This window comes from Tursiops truncatus, chromosome 7, assembly GCF_011762595.2.
Source record: "Tursiops truncatus isolate mTurTru1 chromosome 7, mTurTru1.mat.Y, whole genome shotgun sequence".
NCBI classification, from domain to species: domain Eukaryota; kingdom Metazoa; phylum Chordata; class Mammalia; order Artiodactyla; family Delphinidae; genus Tursiops; species Tursiops truncatus.
Window position 1 is genome coordinate 88,567,301 of NC_047040.1, and position 23,549 is coordinate 88,590,849.

The 23,549-nt window shown below is 33.6% G+C and overlaps 1 protein-coding gene across 1 annotated transcript in view; it reads left to right on the forward strand.

Moving 5' to 3' along the window:
* LRP1B (LDL receptor related protein 1B) overlaps positions 1–23,549 on the forward strand; it is a 1,432,692-nt gene that overhangs the window by 795,158 nt on the left and 613,985 nt on the right. Inside the window, exons 23-25 of the mRNA XM_073806959.1 lie at positions 2,842–3,087; positions 16,773–16,970; positions 18,497–18,701. Of these exons, the coding sequence (XP_073663060.1) occupies positions 2,842–3,087; positions 16,773–16,970; positions 18,497–18,701 (649 nt within the window). The remainder of the gene's footprint in view (positions 1–2,841; positions 3,088–16,772; positions 16,971–18,496; positions 18,702–23,549) is intronic.

Here is a 23,549-nt window from a genome sequence, read left to right on the forward strand (position 1 = left end):
CAAATAAATCTGGTCTATAAAATTTTAAAAGAGAGAGCTCAAGAAGATAAGTTGAATCCTGGTGGAGAGATTATTTTTTCAGGGGGAATTTTAAGTGATTTCAAGAGGAAAGAGATATGCACTTAAGAAAGAAATAAGAAGAGATTTCAATCATTCAAGAAGGGAGTTAACTGTTGATTTTTGTTATAAGGGTATGTCAAAGATAAAACTGGATACTAGTTAAAGTGATATTTACTCAGTAATAACTATTGCAATAGGGAAGAGTATCCAATATTAATTGAAATCAGCTTCACCAAAACAAAAGATGAGAAACTCTTTAAAGGCTGGAATGTGCTATGGGAAAGGCACTAAGGGGTGTTAATGGGGCATTGGCCCATGTGACTAGGCCATCTGGGTTTGTTAATTGGTGCTCATCCCAGAGAAGAGACAAACTTCTCGTATCTTTATGACTGGAGGCAGTGGTACAAGTCAGAGCAAGCTACCCACAGGGTTGGGAGTAAGGGTGAGAGAGTGTTATCTCCTTAAATGTTTGCATTTCAAAAAGATGGCTTTCAGATCCTGGGGTTGGGAGGAACAGTTCTGAGTGGTAGATGATTGACATCTCAAAGGTACAGAGAAAGGATTTATCTTGCAAGCTTTCTAAAGTAACTGCTCTGAGATGGGGCTCAGGGCCCTATCTTCCTATCATCAGGTTTGGGGGAAAACAATAGTAAATTTCTGCAGCATCATTGAATCATAGAGCTTTCTCAGGAAGACACTTTAAGGAGGGCTGAGGTCATTTTAGGGATGCTGCCATGAGCTGTTAAAAACTGTGCTAGTGTTTGTCTAAGTCTCTTATTGGCTTGGGAAGAGGGTGTTGGGGAGAGGATTAGACAATGAAATTGTTTGTGCTGAGAGTCTGCAGTTTTATCAGCCAAGACTGAGGGTTCAGAGGTGCTTGACTAAAGCTTGGTCAATGAGAGAGTCTTTGTCGGGTAGCAAAAAATTTAAAAAGAAGCTGCAGGATTTAATGATAGGTTTAGGGTTAAGGGAAAATTGACAAGGGGCTAGCCGTACAAATATTGCCATTAAATTTATATATTAAGTTGTAGAGTTTCAACGTGAATTTTGTTTATCCTTAAATCTAGGATTTAATTCCACAGGTAGTGTCAGAAAGAGACATTTGAATGCTGAGAGAACAGTCGTACTTGAAATAAGCTAAAAGCATTGTACCAATTTTTTTCACCCGCTGTGTATGATGACATTTCTTTACAGTAATTCTCTTGAAAAAGAATGTCAATGGAACAAAATGGGGCAAAGACTTTGAAACGACTGCTGTTTTGAAATGATTATGATTACAGGTGAACAGACATATTTGAAGGAACCAAGAAATGAATCTATGTTTTTTTTCTTCTAAAATAATGCCAAACTTGAATTCTTAGAGAAAACAATTAATGTAATCATTTTTCTTTTCTTATTACTGTAACTTCTTTTATGGTGACAAATGTGAAGAAGAGTTGACCCATACAGAAGTTTAAAATGTGTAGAGAATATTTTTGAAAGTCTTACATTCCAGTCCAATTTTTTGAGCTGGATGAATTTCCATAGAGAACAGGAAATATTAGAGGTATATAAGTAATTATTATTGCAATTCGCCAATCATTGAACAACATTCCTTTTCAGTATGTCTCAAAACACACCTAACTGAACAATCTTTGAAAACTACTCAAACATATTTTTAAAGTAGAGAAAGACAACGCTTCTTTTGGCCTTGTTACTATGCACCTAATAGTATATAATAATAGGTAATATCATGGTTGCGAAAACAATTATTTGCTATTTTTGTCAAGGGCATAAATATGACATCTTGAAATTTCCCAGTTGGACAAATACTAGCTCAATTTAGGGGCAGTTGTGTGCTTTTGGATGATTTTGTTAAATTTTGTTATTCAACAAATATTTTTAACTGCTTACTCTATGCTAGGCACTATGCTAGCTGTGGGATATACATGGTAAACAGAATGAATATTTTGCATACCCTCATGGATCCTACAATCTTGTGATGAAATAGAATGATAAATAAATATATCTAATGTGTGATTATAAACTATAAGTGCCCTGAAAGAGAAGTTCTCTTTCTTTATACAACAGTCTACTTGCTGATTATTTCAGCCAAAATGCCAGGTCAAGTATTTTGGTGTATTATTTATTATGTTTCCATGGCCTCATTGAATTAATAATAATAACCAATATATGAAGTACAATGTATAATTTACCTAATTTAAAAATAAATATCTAAGAAAATAAAAGTAAATAAATAAATATCTGTAGCCAGTAAAGGACAAACTAATCCATTCTGGATTATTATTATAAATCACACTATAGGTGTAGAAAAAGATATATAGATATAATACATACATGTGTATGTGTATGCCTGTTTATTTATAAACACTGAGATAAGTCAGATTTTCAGATCACCAGTGTATGTGAGTCCCTTTTGGAAGCCCTCAAAAACTGATTTTGCATAACTGCTAAAAGGCTCAGCATAATCTTTCCAGTAATAATGGAAACATTGAACTCACTTTACTTCTATGGAGTAAAACAAAGTGTACTCCAAAGATTTATAGAAATGAAAATCTTCCATTCCCAATTTCTGTCATATAGAACTCTATTTGGTCATCAGATGAATTCTTTCATCATTTCTACCCCAACTTCTGGGACAAAAATCTAAAGAGTGCTTTCTCCATTCATTTATAATATCCTTTCTCTAATTCCAGCCTTAGAGAATTGAGTTCAGTGATTAGTATTTAATTGAGCAAAACAATTGATGATGCCCTATAATCTGTTCCTCTCCTTTTATAGATGAATGTTCACTGAACAATGGAGGCTGTAGCAACCACTGTTCTGTTGTTCCTGGAAGAGGAATTGTCTGTTCTTGCCCTGAAGGACTTCAACTCAGCAGAGACAATAAAACGTGTGAAATTGTAGATTATTGCAGCAACCATCTGAAGTGCAGTCAAGTGTGTGAGCAACACAAGCACACAGTCAAGTGCTCATGTTATGAAGGGTGGAAGCTGGATGTGGATGGTGAAAGTTGCACAAGTGTCAGTAAGTAGATGTGTGTTTTGCTATATTTAAGAATAGCAAGTGATATGTGTGTTGTGTATCTTGCTATATTTAAGAATAGATATTGAGAAAAAATGCAAAAACACCTCAGAAAATCAATAATGGGTACAACTATTTTAGAAAAGGCATTTAAGTATAATGTGTCATATTAGACCTACTTCAAAATCTTCTGGACAGAAAATATTACAATAATCCTTTACCATTACAGCCCATCTGATTATCTTTTCCTTAAGTAACTGTTTTTGTCATCTTCCTCCCTACGTGCTTATTTTTGTATGCTCCAAAGCATTTACTTTTATTTCTCTTTGAATGTTTAGAACCCTCCAAAGACTGGCCCTGTCCCACACTTCCAACTGTATTTCTACTACTCTTGAAAACAACTCCTTGCTCTGGCTGTGTTCATCTTCTGATTGCCCATTTAAGACATTCTGCTGATTCTCTAGATCATATTCCACAGTAGGAAAAGCAAACAAAGGCTATGGAATCTGAAATTTGAACTCTAATCCTATAAATGGCATTCATTATGTATGTGGCTGCAGGCAGGTTACCTAAAACTCCTTGCGCCTTAGTTTTCTCATCTTTCAAATATCAATTCCCATTACAAAAACATGCTGTAAGAATAACATGAAGCACTTTTTGCTGTGCCCTATACCCATTAGGTGCTTAATGAATGGTGGCTTCCCACTGTCTTCTCCAGATTCTTAATTTGAGTCACAGGACACTTACAGGTCCATGGATAAAATTGAAGGGGTCCATGAAGTTTGTTAGGGAAAATTTTACACCTTTATTTTCTTTAATCTCTCACTGAAGGTTAACATTTCTTTCAGCTGTGAATGTATACCACAGACCAGTTCTTAGCAGCAACTATGACTGTGTTTCCAATAGAAGTGATAGGCATATTCATATCATGTTAAAGTTGTTGCTAATATCGCAAAATATCACTTATGTTCAGGCTTTGAAAACCACTGCTACTTCAATAATGGGAGTCATTAGACCCACTGCTCAATCTTGTTATTGAATGCATTAATTTTAAAAAGTACATATATTACTCCATCAAAAATTGGGTTTTTTTGAATTTTGATAATTGTGTTTGAATATATTTGATTTTTTTTTTTTTTTTTTTTTACTTTTTTCTTACTGTTTTTGTAGTCTTTAAAAATTTCTGATTAGGAGTACCTGGGCTTCATCAGGCTCCTAAGAACCCATACATCATAAACTTTTTTCATTTTGTTTCTTCTGCTTATATTGTACTTTCCCTGTTTGTCTCTAAAAATCCTGGATATTTTTTAAAACCTACTAGGTCAAATCTTTCTTCTTTAATAGAGTCTTCTTCCAAATATTCTTGCTCTCCACTTATTTCTCCTTTCTATATCTAGAATTTGTCCAAGAAAATATGTGGTCACATTTTTAATTTGCTTTTTTAATTTCTATCTTCTTCCTTTGCTCTTTACTTCTCCAATAAAGTAATAAGCATCTTGAAGTCAGAAATCAAGTTATAGATTTTTCTCTTGTGTTTTACATAGTATCCAATAAAATAATATGCAATTAAAAACATGATTTTTTTCAGGGAATGTTAAATTATTTTCTTATTTTATTTCAAATGTTGTCTTGTAGTTGTTTTTTCCTAGCTGTTAAAATTTGAGTCCTAGAGGCATAAGTTTCACAAAACATTTATCTAACTCTTTCTCCTTCAAAATTCTTGCACAATGTAATTGGCATGAGAAGCTGAAAAAAAATAGCAGTTTGTTGTAATAAAAATAGCCATTTCATATACATGTTCGGAGTAGGAAAATGATAGATCAAACTTTGACCTCAGATATATTTATAATCATGTTTTACATGAGAATTGGCTCTAGGTCTGGTTTTTGGATACAGATGACAAAATGATTGACTTATTATAGTGGCTTTGTACTCTGTGAAATCAATCACAACTCAAGCTGAATATTAGAACAATTCAACATTTGAATATAATTTACCAGGTGCAAAGATAATTCTTCTAATGGAATTGACCCCTTCTACCCTCAGCTTAGAAAGAAACTCTAGTAGTACCATATCATTTCTCACTGTTAAGATTGCTGTATTTCACACCTGGCTTTGTTTATAATTTGACAGAGAAGCAAAAGTATATTTTACCTTTTAAAGTTAGTACCGAGCTTTTCTTACATGGAAACTTTAACCTGCTGGTAATTTATCCCTTCCTCAACATACAGTGTATTAAATACCATTTTTAGCATTTATATTGTTACAGATAATAGAGGTTTTGTTAGGTATTAAAACTTATTTTTGATTTAAACCAATTTTCATACATAAAACAAATTTATTCTGTGTTTTATTCATATCATTTCTTTTTGAAAAACCTACAGCAGATTCATAGTTCAATAAAAATGAATTGACTACTGATTATTGGACTTTAAAAGTAAAATTTCTTTTTTCTTGTTCTTCTTTTGTTCTTTTTCCCCATCATTCTTAAGCTGAGTGCTTCCTTTTAAAATGTGTTCTCTTCATTGAATGCAATATCTGTGCTTATTCTTCTTGACATTTTAAAAATAAAAAGTAATAGTACTCTTTATGCCACAAATTAGAAGCATGACTCGCCCATTTTTTTCCTCCTGAATTTTCCTCTGTAGTTGTCTCATATTCTCTTATTTCTTTCTAATCATCCCTTCCTAAATTCTTTACACTCTGCCATTGGCTGAATTGCTGAGATTACTCTATTTTCTCTAAGTTCACTTTTAACATCTTATTAGTTAACTATAATTATTTTCAAAATGCTATTTTTATAATCTTTTTTTTTATTTAATAAAAATAAATCTCACTTCTCTTGGGTACCTGGATACTTTATTTTATCAGTGCCTTACATGTTCCCTCTTTAATACATAATTTATTAATCACCTTTCTCTGAAGTATTTTCTTTTTACTTATGAAAACCCAGACTATTGCTACTGACTGCATTTCTTTTCTATCTCTGGTTTCTTTGCTGTTTAGTAGTAGCCTACTTACAAATTTGCAGCATATTTCTAGTAACATTGGAAAGAACATTGTAGCATCTCCCTTTTATTTTCTTTTAGCCTGAATTAGGTTAGATTTACCCACCAATGTATTTCTTTGTTCTTAATCGCTCGTTTTTTAAAAGATTTTTTTATAAATGTATTTATTTTAAAACATATCTTTTTAAAGAAAGAGATCATGGATGTAAATACAAAACTGGGTAAACATAATGATCACCTAGCAGTACACTGTGTCCATCACCCAAACTTATTTTATTTTTTGGAACCCCATTTACTTTATATTTTTGTAATGAGTTATAGTTGATTTGGAGCTCCATTTACTCCATTTTTTATTTATTTAAACAAATTTTTTTATTGCACCCAAATTTAATTCTAAAAAAAAAGCATCTGTGCCACAGCACAGTCCAGGCAGTTGTAATGATCATGGCAGTCTTCTTTCCAGCCTATTTTTTATCATCCTCTTGTTTCTACAGTTTGTGAGAAGTAAAATATCAAAAAGTTGAAGGAATATAATATTTTTATTGAAAAGGGAGAGGGTAATCTAGATCTGGAAGATGAGAATTGATGAAAAGAGCTCAGACATATAGTAAAGAATAAAGTGATGTTAAGCAGACGGGCTACCTTGGGGAATAATGGAAGATAAAGGTGAAGAGATCAGGGCAGTGAAGCTGTGGTGGTTTACAATCTGGCCATCCATTCCTTTATTTATCTTAATAAAGTGAGAGTTTTACATATCAGTCTCCATTCATGATTTTAAAAGTAACTATTCATTATTTATGAAAAGAACCTCATATCCTCAGCCTGACATTAAGGGCATTCTTCATTTTTGTTCATTTAATCTCTCCAATCTGATGTTTCATTGTCTTCCACTGTGGGTTTCCACTCCACGCACATTATTTATGGTTTTGTCATGAGTAATGATAATAAATGCATCATGGCCAAGAATGTAAAGTACTTTCACATATATGACTTCATTTTACTACCTCCTTCATGTACGCTGCTCATTGCCATCTATGACTTTTCAGTATGACAGTATTTTCTACATTCTCTCTGGAAATCTGAATCCTATACTCTATTCAAAACTCCCACCTCTATGAATCATTTCTTTTTCTCCTTTCTGGTTTTTCTTTCTATTTTTATTTATTTTTTATTGAAGTGTAGTTGATTTACAATGTTGTGTTAGTTTCAGGTGCACAACCAAGTGATTCGGTTTTATATATGTATATATATGCCTTTCAGATTTGTTTCCCTTATAGGTTATTACAAAATATTAAGTATAGTTCACTGTGGTTATCTGTTTTATACAATAGTAGGTCCTTGTTGGTTATCTATTTTCTATATGGTAGTGTGTATATGTTAATCCCAAACTCCATATAAATAATTTCTTAAATTTAATTATAATATTACTGATAGCTATCATTTATCAAGCATCTAAAATGTCATAGGTAATTTATTTATAACTCACAAGAAGCCAATGAGATATTATTAATTCTCTGATTTTATACCTATGGAAACTGAGACACAGAAGGTTACTTCATTTGCCCAGAGCCTTGTGGTAAAGAGATGTTAGAGAAGAGCTTTTGCGCTTCATTCCTCCTGACTCCAAAGCAAGAGCTTTTACAAGCCATTCCAAAGATCCAGGCCATCTCTATGTACTGTGTGCTCTCAGATTCCCACGATGCCTTTGAACAGTCTCTTTTATAAGCTTATTTCTGTCCCTTACACCTGTGCTTTTTTCAGAGTGGAGGTTGAATCAAATTATTTGATAGTTCTTTTGAAATATATGAAAATTGTGAAATATATGAAATTTTGGTAACATTTCTCCAGAAAAAGTCTTATTTTTACCTATTTTCATATATTATTAAAGTATCTATCTTTTTATTTTATATATTCTTAATTATTTCCTACTTTCATTCCTTCTATTGTTAATTTGTACATATATTGTATATATATATGTATATCTACCTGTATATGTATTGGTCCTGCCATAGGTTTATCTATACTTTATTAATCTTTCAAACAAATGACTTTGGGTTTTTTTGATAATCTATTTTTCTCTATCTTATCAGTTGCTGTAGTTATTTTTTCTAATTTCTTTGCGTTAATTCTTTTTATATTTTCTGAATTATTGAGTTTAAGTAAGATGTTAATTTTTAATGGATGAATTCTCAACATTATTTAACTAGCACAAATACACAGAGAAGGAAAACATTAAATTGTCAGAATGTTACATTGTTTTTCCTTATATAGATGGAAAAGTTTTCAGAGCTGAGGATAGTTATACAGATTATCTGAATGAGGTAAAAAAAAATATATGATTTTTAGTTAACAGTGAACTAAAAATAGTATATGTACAGTTTTTTACTCTTTATAAATTTCCACACTTATTACCATATTTCTTTTTTCTTATAACAGATACATTGAGGTATACACTTCAGTGGTTTATAGTATATTTAGAGAACGATACAACCACTACTGCTATCTAATATTATTATATTTTAATCACCCTCTCAACAAACCCCACAGGCATTAAAAGTCACTTCCCATCAACCCCTACCCCAGGCCTGACAACCACTAATTTATTTTCTGTCTCTATAGATTTACCTATTCTGGACATTTTATAAAAATGGAATCGTAGAGTATGTGGTCTTTTCTGACTGACTTCTTTCACTTGTCATAATGTTTTCAATGTTCAACCATGTTTTAGCATACATCAGTACTTTATTTCCTTTTATTGTAGAATAAAAATCTCTTGTATTGATATACCACATTTTGTTTATCCATTTATCAATTGATGGACATTTGGATTGTTTCCAATTTTTGCTTATTTTGAGTAATTCTGCTGTGAATATTTATGTACAAGCTTTTGTGTGGACATGCATTTCATTGCTCTTGGGTGAAAACTAAGAATGGAATTGCTGGGTCATATGGTGACTCAATATTTAACGTTTTCAGAAACTGCCAAACTGTTTTCCAGAGTGGCTACTTCATTTTAAAACCCCATCAGCAATGCACGAGGGCTTCAGTTTCTACGCAGTCAATTTCCATCAGTTTTTACTGTCCATCTTTTTTTTATTATAGTCATCCTAGTGGGTGCAAAGTGGTATCTCATTGTGCTTGACTTTTTTCCCTTATGACTAACAACGTTGAGCATCTTTTCTTGTGCTTATTGGTCATTTGTGTATCTTCCTGGACAACATGCCTGTTCAAGACCTTTGCCCAGTTTTAAACTGGGTTATTTATCTTTTTAGTTTTGAGTCATAATTGTCCTTTACATATTCTAGATACAAGTCCCTAATCAGATATGTGCTTTGGAAATAATTTGTCCCATTTTGTAGGTTTTTTCACCTTTTCACTTTCTTGATGTTGTCCTTTGAAGCTCAAAAGTTCTTTTTTTTTTTTTTTTTTGGATGAAGTTCACTTGTTATTTTTCTTTTGTTGCTTGTGTTTTACTGTCATAGCTGAGAAACCATTGCCTAATCTAAGGTCATTAAGATATACTCCTATGTATTCTTCTAATAGTTGTACAGTTTTAGCTCTTACATTTAGGTCTACATTACATTTTGAGTTAATTTTTATATATGATGTGAAGTTTGATCTTCTTTCTTTTGCATGTGGAAATCCAGCACAATTTCTTTCTTTCTTTTTTTTTTTGGCGGTACGCGGGCCTCTCACTGTTGTGGCCTCTCCCATTGCGGAGTACAGGCTCCGGACGCGCAGGCTCAGCGGCCATGGCTCACGGGCCTAGCCGCTCTGCAGCATGTGGGATCTTCCCAGACTGGGACACGAACCCGTGTCCCCTGCATCGGCAGGTGGACTCTCAACCACTGCGCCACCAGGGAAGCCCCAGCACAATTTCTTGAAAACACTCTTCTTTCCCCATTGAACAATTCCCTGGAGATTGGGCTTTTGGGGGAGCTCCAAAACCCATCTATCCCCTCCGGTGGTTTCTGGGCTGTCTGTGTCCAAGGCTGCCACAAAGCTGGGGAAAGGGAGACATGATTGGTGCGTGTTTGGTTTTTTATATTAATTTATTTTTTAATATTTATTTTATATTGGAGCATAGTTGATTAACAGTATTGTGTTAGTTTCAGGTGTATAACAAAGTGATTCAGTTATACATACACATGTTTCTATTCTTTGTCAAGTTCTTTTCCCATTTAGGTTATTTTACAGAATATTGAGCAGAGTTCCCTGTGCTATACAGTAGCTCCTTGTTGGTTATGTATTTTAAATATAGCAATGTGTATAGGTCAATCCCAACCTCCCAGTCAATCCCTCCCCCCCCAGCCCTTACCCTCTGGTAATTATAAGTTCATTCTCTAAGTCTGTGTGTCTGTTTCTGTTTTGTAAATAAGTTCATTTGTATCATTTTTTTTTAGATTCTGCATGTAAACATATCATATGATATTTGTCTTTCTCTGTCTGACTTATTTCACTTAGTATGATAATCTCCAGGTCCATCCATGTTGCTGCAAATAGCAGTATTTCATTTTTTTTTTTTAATGAATTTATTTTATTTATTTATTTTTGGCTGCGTTGGGTCTTCGTTGCTGCGTGCGGGCTTTCTCTGGTTGCAGTGAGTGGGGTCTACTCTTTGTTGCAATGCGTGGGCTTCTCAGTGCGGTGGCTTCTCTTGTTGCAGAGCACGGGTTCTAGGCGCGTGGGCTTCAGTAGTTGTGGCGCACAGGCTCAGTAGTTGTTGTTCATGGGCTCCAGAGCACAGGCTCAGTAGTTGTGGCGCGTGGACTTAGTTGCTCCGCTGCATGTGGGATCTTCTCAGACCAGGGCTCGAACCCGTGTACCCTGCATTGCCAGGCGGATTCTTAACCACTGTGCCACCAGGGAAGCCCTATCTCATTCTTTTTAATGGCTGAGTAACTGGGATTGATGCATGTTAAAATGCTACAAAGTTTGCTGTTCTCAATGATATTCAGCATTTTTTCTTAATAAACACTCACTGGATTGTTACTAGAATTTGGTTAATTTCTAGAGTTTAGAAGAAAGATAATTTTGACCATTTTGCTAGTATTCTCATTGTTTTTATAGAGGAGAAAATTTTTGGAAGTCCTTACTCCACCATTTAGAGATTATTCTCTATATCATTAATTTTTAATTGTCTCATGGTTTTTAATCTACACATTTGATGCCATAATATCTCTATTTCTGAATTCCCTATTTGAGGTCCTGTTAGTCAAGAAATTGTTTAGTAATTATTTTTAGTTTAAAGCATATGAGGAGCTTAGCAGTCTTTATTGTTGATTTTTAGTTTCATTTCTTTGTGCTCAGAGCATGTGTTCATTATTAGTTTGATTCTTTGCTATCTCTTGAGACTTACTTTGTGGACTAGAACATGATTATTTTGTTAAATGTTTCATGTGTACTTAGAATATGCCTTCTATTTTGATGGCACCAATTTCTATATATTTCCTGTGTGTTGAGTTTTGTGTTTATTTTGTGGTTCTCATTATATTTGTTATAAATTAACAAAATTTATATTTTTGTTAATTATAAATTATTAATTATAATTATTAATTATAAATTATATATTAATTATAAATTATAAATTTATAATTTATAACAAATTATAAATTTGTTATAAATCATACATTATTTATGCAGCCATCTATTGAGGAATATTAATGTTGCTTAATCTTTTGCTACGAGAAATGATATTGCAAAGGATTTCCATCTTCATCTGCAAATTATCATATGTACAACTCTACCTTTACAAATGGACTTACTTGATCAAATAGTGTAATATATATATAAACTTTTGATGGAATATTGCACAGTGATGCTACTTAGGGGTTATACTTTTGTTATCACTATACCAGAGTGCCTTTTGTCTACATTTTAATCAAACTGATATTTTTTTCTATCAGTTTGAATGGGTTAAGGTTGAAACTCACACAGTATAATCATGGATTTATTAATTTCTCCATTTAATTATGTCAAGTTTTGCTTTATATATATTTTTTAATCTATTATCGAGCATATACTATTTTTGTTTGTTTTTTGCGGTACGCGGGCCTCTCACTGTTGTGGCCTCTCCCATTGCGGAACACAGGCTCCAGATGCGCAGGCTCAGCGGCCATGGCTCACGGGCCCAGCTGCTCCGCGGCATGTGGGATCCTCCCGGAACGGGGCACGAACCCGTGTCCCCTGCATTGGCAGGCGGACTCTCAACCATTGCGCCATCAGGGAAGCCCTGGGCATATACTATTTTAAGAGTTATATTTTATCTGTCAAACTGTTCATATTATCATATAATAGTGAGCCTTTTTATTTCTATGAAAGCTGTTTGCTTTGAAGTTTCTTTTGGCTAATATTAATGTTAATTTATTAATAAGGCAATTAATATTTTATGACTATTCACAAATAAAATTTTAGAACAAACACATCACCAAAATTATTTATTTAAAAAATCAAGACAGCTAGACCTATGCAGTTTTCGTGATGGCCTTTTATTGTTAGCAGAGGCAAGAGTAGAATCCAGCTCTTCTATTATAAAATTTCTTTCTACTCAGTTGTAACAGAGAAGGCAATAATTTTTGGTTCAAGAGAATATACTTTCTCAAATAGAGCATGAAAGTAAGAGCAATAAACGATCTCTTAAATATGAATTCTCCTGAAGGGAAAGCATGTTTTACAGTATTTGTTATGCTGAATTACCATGCTCAGCATATATGTCATGCCCAAACAATTCTTGTTTTATTTATGAGTATTTCTTAGAAGGTGATATGAAATTTCTTCTATTACTAGTTTAAAATTTCATTCAGAAAACTAATTAATTTATATAGGAAATATATGCAAATGCTAAAAAAAAAATGAACCTATGCAGAATAAAGTAAAACTTAGTTTTCTTCCCACTCCTGAACTCATCACCAGTTCCCATGGCAGAAGTAACAGCATTCCTTCATTAATCTTTTAAGATGTATTCTGTGATTTACCATCACATAGGTCTAGAAAAATCTTTTATTTTTTAACTTAAATGGTAGCATATTATGCACACGGTTCACATCTTGCTGTTTTCAACTTACAAAATATTGGAAGTTATTCCACATCAGCACATGCATATTAATCACATTTATGTGGCCTTATAATATAACACTCTGTGACTGTCATACATTATTTATGCAGCCATCTATTGAGGAATATTAATGTTGCTTAATCTTTTGCTACGAGAAATGATATTGCAAAGGATTTCCATCTTCATCTGCAAATTATCATATGTACAACTCTACCTTTACAAATGGACTTACTTGATCAAATAGTGTAATATATATATAAACTTTTGATGGAATATTGCACAGTGACGCTACTTAGGGGTTATACTTTTGTTATCACTATACCAGAGTGCCTTTTGTCTACAGTTTAATCAAAACAGTGTCTTATCAAATATTTTCATAGTTTTAAAATCCATTTATCATTTTATGACAGAAATTGAATACTTTTTAAAATTTCAAAGTTGTTTATATTTTCCTTTCTTTGAATTTTCTTTTTAATACCCTTTGCCCCGTTATTCATGTATTTTTTCTTGTCAATTTGTAGGAGCTCATATGTATCAAATAATTTAATCCTTTATTATATTGCAGATATTTTACCCAGTTTTCCTTTTGTCTTTTGACATTTTTTACATTGTTTTCTCTCTTTACAATTTCTTCAGTAACAATAAAATTCATTCTTTTCTTTAGGTCTTCTATGATTTGTATCAAACTCAGAAAGGCTTTCCTCATTCTAGCATACTAAAAATAAAATAACACATTTATGTATGTAAGAAAAGTCGATACTTTTGAAGAAGCAGTCATTTTGTGATTTAAAAACTGTGTTCTTTAACATTATTCAATATAAGCTTCTCTAGCAAATAGCTGCTGCACCTACAATTTACTACTTAACTAAGGGCAAACAAACTATAAGCCAAAGGAAGGGAAGGCTCTTCAGAGCTGTAATGTCCCTAGTTTCAGCATATGTTAAGAAATAGCTGACTATTTTTGGTGTGTCATCATCCAACCTTTTCTCTTACCCAGTATCTCTTTTGCTTATTCCTTTGAGCGATTTCTGGAACTTAATAGTCATAATAATTATTAAATATTTATTAAGATATTATTAAGTATTCACACTTTTAACTGTCAATTATCCTGATAACTTAGTATGTTATACACTTTATAAATTAAAATATTGAGGATCAGAGTGTCTGAGTAAATTTCTCAAATTTATACAGCTAGTTGATAGCAGAGCTCTGTCTTAACCCACAGTTTCTGACTCCAAGTCTGTTACTTGCTGACTACATCACAGTTACTGCTACATTTGTGTTTACTGTGATGATTTTCAGCTTATAAAACAAATTTGCAGATGTCATCTAATTGGATTCTGATAGCACGAGTTTAAGTTAGATTGAAAGGTGGTTATTGTTAACCTCATTTTACAGGTAAGGACATTTAATTCCTGAAAAGATAAAGAATGTTTCTAAGCTAATAGTTGTTTCACAGCCAAAGCAGGTAATCAAATAAGGATTGCTGATCCAAAATTAGTTATTATTTCTTTGAAACAACTGTGCATCTAACACAACCTTTTTTTTTTTTTTTTTTACTTTAAAAACGCTAAATTTTGGATTTTAAATTTTATGAGTATTTGTTCTATTGGGAGCTTTCTGGAACTGGTTATTTTGTACATGTTTGGTATCTTGTATCAGTTAGCTATTATCACAGTAATGTTGTGCAATAAACACCATAATACTATGCAATAAATATCCATAATACCTAAATGATATTAGGTATTATATCAACAATATACATAATGTTTGCTCACAAATTCTCAGGATTTCTGGACAGTTCTTATGGTCATGGCCAGGCTTGCTTATACTATGTGATCAGCTGAAGGGCAAGTAAATGACTCTGCTGATTGTGGCAGCATCTCTCCCATGCTAGCTGTCAGATAGTCTCTTAGGATGGATTCAACTCTTCTCCACATTTAATCACTCAAAACACATTTATTTAATGTGCTGGGCAGAGCTCCCTAAAGTAGATTCACCTCCAGTGAAAAAAAAAATGGCAGGTGACTTCCCTCCACCAAGGCAGCCAGCACCTTCTAATCTAAGACCTGGTATATACTATGTATTCCCTGGTGCTAGGTGTTAGGGACAGTATAATGAGCAAGACAGATGAGATCCCTGTTTAAGAGAGTTTATAATCCAGTGAGGAAGATCAATGGCAAACACAGAAATATTGATTTTAAAGTATATCTCAAAAAAAAAAATAGGCTATGATGGTATAGAATAATGGAGGTGTGCTTTTATTAGATAACTGATCAGGAAAGACCTCTCTGAGGAAATAAGATTAATAAGAACAGTAAACCTGGTTGCAATTGACAAAATCCCAGTTCAAATGAAGTTGAATAGAGTTAAGTGCATTGGCTCATATACTGAAAGTATGAGAAGTGTATAGGGTATTTGAAGGAAGGAGCTAGTCTTAGGGGTAATTGGAACTACAGATTTGAATGTCCTTAGGACATCATGGTCTCTCCCCTGGTCATCACTGCTTCTGTTTCTGAGGCTTTTTTTTCTCTTCTCCTACAATACCACGAGTAGACTTACCCAAACTACAAGGACATGAACTGACAACACTAGGCTGAGAAATCTGTGACCATAGAAGAAAAGAGACTCTTTCCCCTCAGCTTGAAAACTTCTCTGGAATTTTACAAACCCGTCTTCCTGACTTAGATCTCACATCCACCTCTTGAGTCAACCGCTTTGGCCTGGGATAATTATAACAGCTCACATTCACAGACATGTATAGACTTGGGATAGGAAAATCAATTTCCCTAAAGAAAAGCACAAAAGGGTGGCAGTAACATGGAAACAGGAGAAATCTTTGTGAACCTGGATCCCTCCCTCAAAATGTATATTCATCAAGTGAATTCATGTCTAACCCATATTAGTATGTCCAATGGTAATTGGTATAGGACTTAATACATTTCAAAATGATAACATAATTTTTTTTAACTTTGGGGTATTAAAAATTCTTTCTTTTAGGTACAAAAATATAAAACTTTAATCTCATATTTGTTTTCAAAGCTTTTTCTGTTTCTCCCTACTCAGGCCTGGTCCAGGATTAAAAACTAGTGGGGGAAGAGTTGTAGACATGATCTTCTTGGGTTGTAGAGAGAGCCACCATCTTCCCTCATGGAGAGTATTCACTAATTATCAGCCCAATAATTGTTTTTTGTTGAATCTCTCTCCTTTATGGATCTAGAGTCATGTGATGGGCTAAGAGTGGCAGCGTTAGTTTTATTCACCTCTTAGCAATTCCTATGGTGATGTTTCTGAAGTTTAGATTGTCAGCTGAAACTACTTTAAAACAGAAAGTCTTACATTTTGTCTTGGAATTGCAACAATTCTTGTATTTTAAAATCAGAATCAGGTGTATAAAAGTTCAAAGAATAAAGACACATTTATATGTTATTTTAATAAATACAAATAAACCTAAGTTTTTCAAGTTTCTTTTACATTTTGGATTAAAAGAAAGTGTTCCTTTAGTGAGAGAAAATTACATAATAAATTATACTTTTAAATAAATGGATTTTGACCTCAAGCACTTTATTCCACTTACTAAGCCTATAAATATTTTCATAAGCCTATTAAAATAAATTTATTTTCAGATCCTTTTGAAGCATTCATCATCTTTTCAATTCGCCATGAGATCAGAAGGATTGATCTTCATAAAAGAGACTATAGTTTACTTGTTCCTGGATTGAGAAACACAATAGCACTTGATTTTCACTTCAATCAAAGTTTACTTTATTGGACAGATGTTGTAGAAGACAGAATATACCGGGGCAAGCTTTCTGAAAGTGGAGGTACATCTATTACAATGTTGACTTAACGTTCAGATGGATTTCTAGCTGAAAATTCCAGAAAAGTATGCTGTAATCAGAAGGAATTTTGATTAATCTTTGGCCTTTGGTTCTTCATCTTCTCCCTCATGTGTGTAAAACCAGGGATGTGAAGTGTATATGTGAAGATAGGGGAGGGAAGTGGTGAAGGCCTGTACCGTTCACACCATTTTCAAGTTGTGAACTTTTTCATGCATATTCGGTGAAGAAATTTATTTACAAGAAAAAAAAAAGCACTGTCTCCTACATACTAGTAGTGATATTTTTGTCAGTTAACATAGCTTGTGTTTTATTTGGTTTTCACCTTTCAGCATAATTCAAAGTAATAATGAATTATTACAAAGATTACAAATATGAGCTGAATATTTTTTTCCCATGATTTGACATCTCTTTTCTCCAGTCTAGGCCGTTCTTTAGCAGCAAGGCCTTGAGATAAATATACGTAATAATTCTCTTGAAAATTTTAGATCTGTGTAGCATTCCAAAGGCCAGGTATTTCTATCACCATCAAATTCCTCCTTAAATCACCTATACAATTTTGGAAAAATATAGTATTTGAACACACTATATAATTATGATCTGTGATATTGCAAGGTACTGTGTCATATTGCAAAGTACTGACTTCAAATGATGGATTTAGATCCATGACTTTAGATGGTTAACTGTTCAAAAAACCACACTATTAAAAAGTCTAACAAAAGCACTGGCAATGTCATAAATTACAAAGAGCTATCCTATTAGAAAAAGGATTGTTTTTTAAATATATATATATATATATATATATTTAATTCCAAAATAAATTAAGGAATGGATAAATAAGAATAGTGCTGGGTATTACCAAATTGCTTATTTTTATTTAGACCACACTACTGCCTTCTTCTCTCATTTGCAAACATGTTATATCCTGCAAGTCTTATGGCTTGCAGGATATAACATGCAAGCCATAAAACTTGGCTTATGGTGTGGAGGTGGGTGATTTGGGGCTTTTGTTAAGGTTAAATGCAGCAAGAGTGATCTTATCAGGCATGCTTCAAAAAAAGAGTGGGTGCTGACTAGCTATGGTGCATGTTACCCCAGGTGGACTTTTTCTTTTTATTCTACCCCTGAAGATCAACATTTGAATTAAATTGCACCAATTTTAACCAGCACATCATTATTATTTCCAAAATCCCTTGTTCTGACTAAAAAGTCAGAAGCACGAAATAACTTTTTTGCAACCTGAACATTGTTATTAGCCTCAGAGTTGTTTTAAAATTCTGTTATACTGTCACTGAAAGGATTTAAGAGATTAAAAATCTCTGCTGGGAAAGATCAGTGATTCTAAATTTGGGGCCTTCTTAGTTTCCTCTGTGCCAGGTAACACTTTTGCACTGTATCTCTCAAGGTTAATATAATGTTAAGTACTTCATATTGCTAATAAGTAGGCCTTTTCCTTTGTGCTTAACATGTTCCTTGAATGGGTGCAAGTGTTGGCTTCTCTTTTTTTGTAGGTGTCAGTGCCATTGAAGTGGTTGTGGAGCATGGCCTGGCTACCCCAGAAGGACTAACAGTTGACTGGATAGCAGGCAACATATACTGGATAGACAGCAATCTGGACCAAATCGAAGTGGCCAAACTAGATGGTTCCTTAAGAACTACACTCATAGCAGGAGCTATGGAACACCCCAGGGCCATCGCTTTGGACCCAAGATATGGGTAAAGAAGTTTGCCTTTCACAGATTCACTTTGGCATAAAAAATAATCTTTCAAAATTAATACTGAATTCTATTATCTCATAAATTATGAGTCATAGTGCTTATTTTGTGCATGTAAATATGTGTGTATATATACTTGTGCATAGTTGTCTATACATGTGTGTGTTTATATGTACATATACAATTATATACATAATTGTGTGTGTGTGTACATATATCTATATATATATAGCTATAAATATAGATATATCTCAACCAGTTTTAGTTTGTTACCATGAATTTTGTTATAGGATTGCTTATATAGGTACTTTTAGAGGATAGAACTTTTTTTTCTAAATGTGGGCATTCGGCCCTTTTGGAAGCTGTTGTAACTCTATTTTAAGCAGTAATTTAATGAATTTCTTTTTGACCTGACAAAGAGATGCTGTAATTGTTTCTAAGGGTTGCAAACCACAGTGTTTGGTCTGAACAGTCACTGATGTTAACCACCTCACCCTATATCTGTATTGATATTTGTATATACTTGGAGTTAGTTTGAAAGAATATTAGAATAAGCTTGAAAGAGTCCAGTATTGAGATGCTGACTACTGGGATATTTGAAGGACAAGACACATAATTCTGGAAAACAAGGTCAAATGTATAATTCAGGTTATTGCCCCCACTGTTTCCCTGTGTTCCTTTGTGAAAGAGCAGAAGAGAGACAGTGGATTTGGAGCTAGAAAACAAGGGTTCCAGCACTGCTCAGTCATTTATCCTCTGGGAAATCTACTCAAGTGTATTGTCTTCCCTTAGATTTCAGTTTTCTCTTTTGTAAATCAGGGATAATAATTTCTTTATAATTAGGTTGTTTTGAGGAGCTGGGAAAATGTGGAAGATAATATATAACTCATCTACATGGGAATGCTTTGCTCTTGCTGTTAATTTTTTATTTCTCTGGTAATTATTTCATTAATCCAAAATCACTGTCAAGTCTAAAGGATGGTAGAAAGGAAATTGTTTTTTGGCTCTGTACCTTTAAGTAATACAAAGTCTAGGGAGGACCACGGCGAGGGGGGAGTCAGCCAGGAGGGACTTTAATGAGATGAAGAAGAGTGAAAAGGGAGCCTTGTGTTTAAGTCAGCTTCCTGGCCCACACTGTCTGCTTTGTGCCCTGGTTTATGCCCAAGACCCAGAAATCAATAGATTGGGAAGTCTGTTTGTTTTCCTTTTCCTCAATTCAGATACAGAAATTAAAGGGACAAGGCAGCTTGTCTAGACCAAGGCTCCAAACTGGCAACTCTCATTGCTGTGTTTGTTTTACCTTCCACAGAGTTTGACATTTATTTGAATTAGTTGCCAAGAGTTAAAATATTGAAAGATTTTGTATACAACTCTGGATTTCTGGCTTCTTTCAAAAAAGTAGGGAGATCTGGCCACAATCAACAGAGCAGCAATTGTATCTTTTTTTTTTTAACATCTTTATTGGAGTATAATTGCTTTACAATGGTGTGTTAGTTTCTGCTTTACAACAAAGTGAATCAGCTATACATATACATACATACCCATATCCCCACCCTCTTGCATCTCCCTCCCACCCTCCCTATCCCACCCCTCTAGGTGGTCACAAAGCACCGAGCTGATCTCCCTGTGCTATGTGGCTGCTTCCCACTAGCTATCTATTTTACATTTGGTAGTGTATATAAGTCCATGCCACTATGGAGAACAGTATGGAGGTTCCTTAAAAAACTAAAAATAGAATTACCATATGACCCAGCAATCCCACTACTGGGCATATACCCTGAGAAAACCATAATTCAAAAGACACATGCACCCCAATGTTCATAGCAGCACTATTTACAATAGCCAGAACATGGAAGCAACCTAAGTGTCCATCGACAGATGAATGGAAAAGGAGATGTGGCACATATATACAATAGGATGTTACTCAGCCATAAAAAGAAATGAAATTGAGTTATTTGTAGTGAGGTGGATGGACCTAGAGACTGTCATACAGAGTGAAGTAAGGCAGTTGTATCTTCTAGCCTGGAGGTATGTCCTCCAGTTTACATGGTTTACGCTTTGCCCATTTCACTCATTACCTCCTGTAATAACAGTTCACTAGGAAGAGGTCATCCTCGTCTAATGAAAAATTCCCTTTTTCAAACAGACTCTCCCTGAGGTTACGAGTAGATTGCCAATCTTGACCCTTTACTTCCCACAGAGGTCCATCATCAACGGAGGTTTTTACCCTCAGTGTAACAGCTACTGTTGTGAACTTTTCACCTATTAGACCTATCTACGTTGTACCAGCACCGTATCTGCATGAGAAACTTTCTGTATAAGGGAAAGTGGTATTTTGGAGAAAGTTGTAATTTTAGCAAGTATACCAACATGGTAGGAGAACTGCTTCCCAAAATAACAAATGGCACACAGAGAGAAAAAAACAAATAAATAAAACAGGTGTATAAAAATCTTGAAAATAGTCTGATCAAGCAAAGCAGTAGATCTGGGAATTGAAGCTTCTTTTCCTATAGCTTGGAACTGATAATGCTTAGAATAAACTTATTTATCTCAGCTAGTTTGGGGAATAGCCAACCTGAGAAGAGAAAAAGAAAACAGAAATGCAAAAGATACACAACCCACAAATGCTATTTAAATGAAAATATCAGGCACTATTTCAGTGGTATAAGGGGATTTCCAGAAGTAAAATATTCTCTAAGAGTTGAAAGTTAGTATAGAAAGCTAGCCTCTGAGGAAGGAAAACTTGATAATGCTTCTGAGAAAGTTGATGTCCTCCATTGCTACTACGAAATTGTGAGGCTAATTAAGATAATTACAGTGGTAATAATTTTATTTAATGGGTGAAGAAATAGCACTTGTAAAATTATTTCTGGTGTAAATGACCAAAGTTCAAATGGCAGTACCAATTCACTAACTCTAGGAATAAATTAAAAGTTTGACAGGTTTGGGTATCATATGATATGATAGAATTTTTATTATTAAAAATTATTTTATAAAGGATTGATATGGTTAAATATGAGGTTCATGTAAATACCTTTAGAGCCCAGTTGTAAATTTAAAATGTAGCAATTAAATTTTTAAAATGTAGTGCAAATATTAAAATTTATTTTCAGGTTTATTGGATATTTTGGTGAAAAGTTCATAGACATTTTTAAACATTGGACCTTTCATAAAGTAGGCTGAGAGACTAGTAAAAATAAGTATTCCCCTATTTCTCACATTATTGATGAAATAGGTAAGACATTTAAACTCCAAAGACATTTAAACTTTTTTTGAAAATTTTTATTTTAGGATAAACCCACTGGATAATTTTTCGAGAAATGTAGTTTGTGTAAATGCTATTACCTTTCCTACTAGATCATAAGCTTTCTGATGGCAGAGTTGCTTCCATGTCTATGAAATCCTTCACTGCCCTTGATATATATAATTGTGCTCAGTAAGTGCTTGTTCAGTAAATTAATGCATATGAATAGACCTTTATTTTACATGAAACTTACCGGAACTCAAGGATATAACTTAAAGAGTGAAGTATACAGTAAAGTACGCTAATGGGTAATACTATCATCTTCTTTGACAATAAAGAATGAAAGAAAAAGTTTGCAACCAGCCACTTTGTTCCCTCAGCACAGCTGAGAAAAAAAAGCAGGCTATAACATTAAACCGATAAAACACGTTTACATCACATGATCTTCTGAAGCAGTCAAGGCCTTTGTGACCTTTTTTAACAAATCTCAAAAAAGAAATGTTTTAATCAATACTTTGCTTCCTCAACATAGAATCCACAGACCTTCATTTTACATTATAAGACATGTTTGCTATCATGTCACATTCCTACAGTATTCTGGGTTTTGACCCAGTGTCCCAAGTGACAAGTTATTCCAAGATGCTAAATTGGGAATCTTAGGGAGGAGCTATTTTTCTTTCATTCCATTTTAAAGGAATACACTTATTGCTGAAGTGACCTGAAATAGTACTTGAATCTCCTCTAAACATCAAGCTTATTATTAGGGAATAACAAGCACCAGGGAGTTCAGAATCTACAGGGTACTCACTTCAGTTCTTGAACTTTCATTGCCTTTATGCTCCTGTAACTGCATGGTGTCTTCTTGCTTCTTTGCTGGTATTTAGTTTTCATTTGTCATAATAAATGGACTCTGCTGTAACCATTGCAGCTGGTGAAAGCAGATATAGTAATTGTGAAGATTAGTGAGACATCTAAATAAAATTTTAATTTTATCTGGGAGCATTTCTAAATGAAACTAATAACATTGTTGGTTTCAGAAGGCCTAAAGATTATAGATAACCTCTTTTTTTTGCCAAGATCCTTTATTTTCACCTTCTGCACCTTGACCTGATAGATTATAATAGCTCTTTCACGCCCATAATGGTACAAGTTGTTCATGGTCCGTTTACCCAATTTAATCCTGATACAGACTAATCTGTGAATGCAGGAACTATAGAATCAGTAGACTGTAGTCTCTTTTTTAAAAGCAATCATGGTTGAACATTTCCATACGTCCTGTAAGAAGGGATATTCACTCTTTGTATACTTGAAGAAATAATGCAGTCATTGAAATGCTAATACATTTTAACCATAAAAAGAAAGTAATAAGGGAAAAATGATTCTTTTAAAAGACCACATTGTAAAGTGTACAAAAGAGTGCTTAGAATTTTATGAAACAATGATCCTTGAAATTAACTTTTAAAATTGATTGTTAACTGACTATTGTCAAGGTTAAGAATCTTTTTAAGGAAACTAATTCTAGAACATGTATTTTATAAAAAGTGTTGGAAATTTCCCACCTAAATTAACAAAAGATAGGACTCTAGTGACCACTGCAGAAGAAAC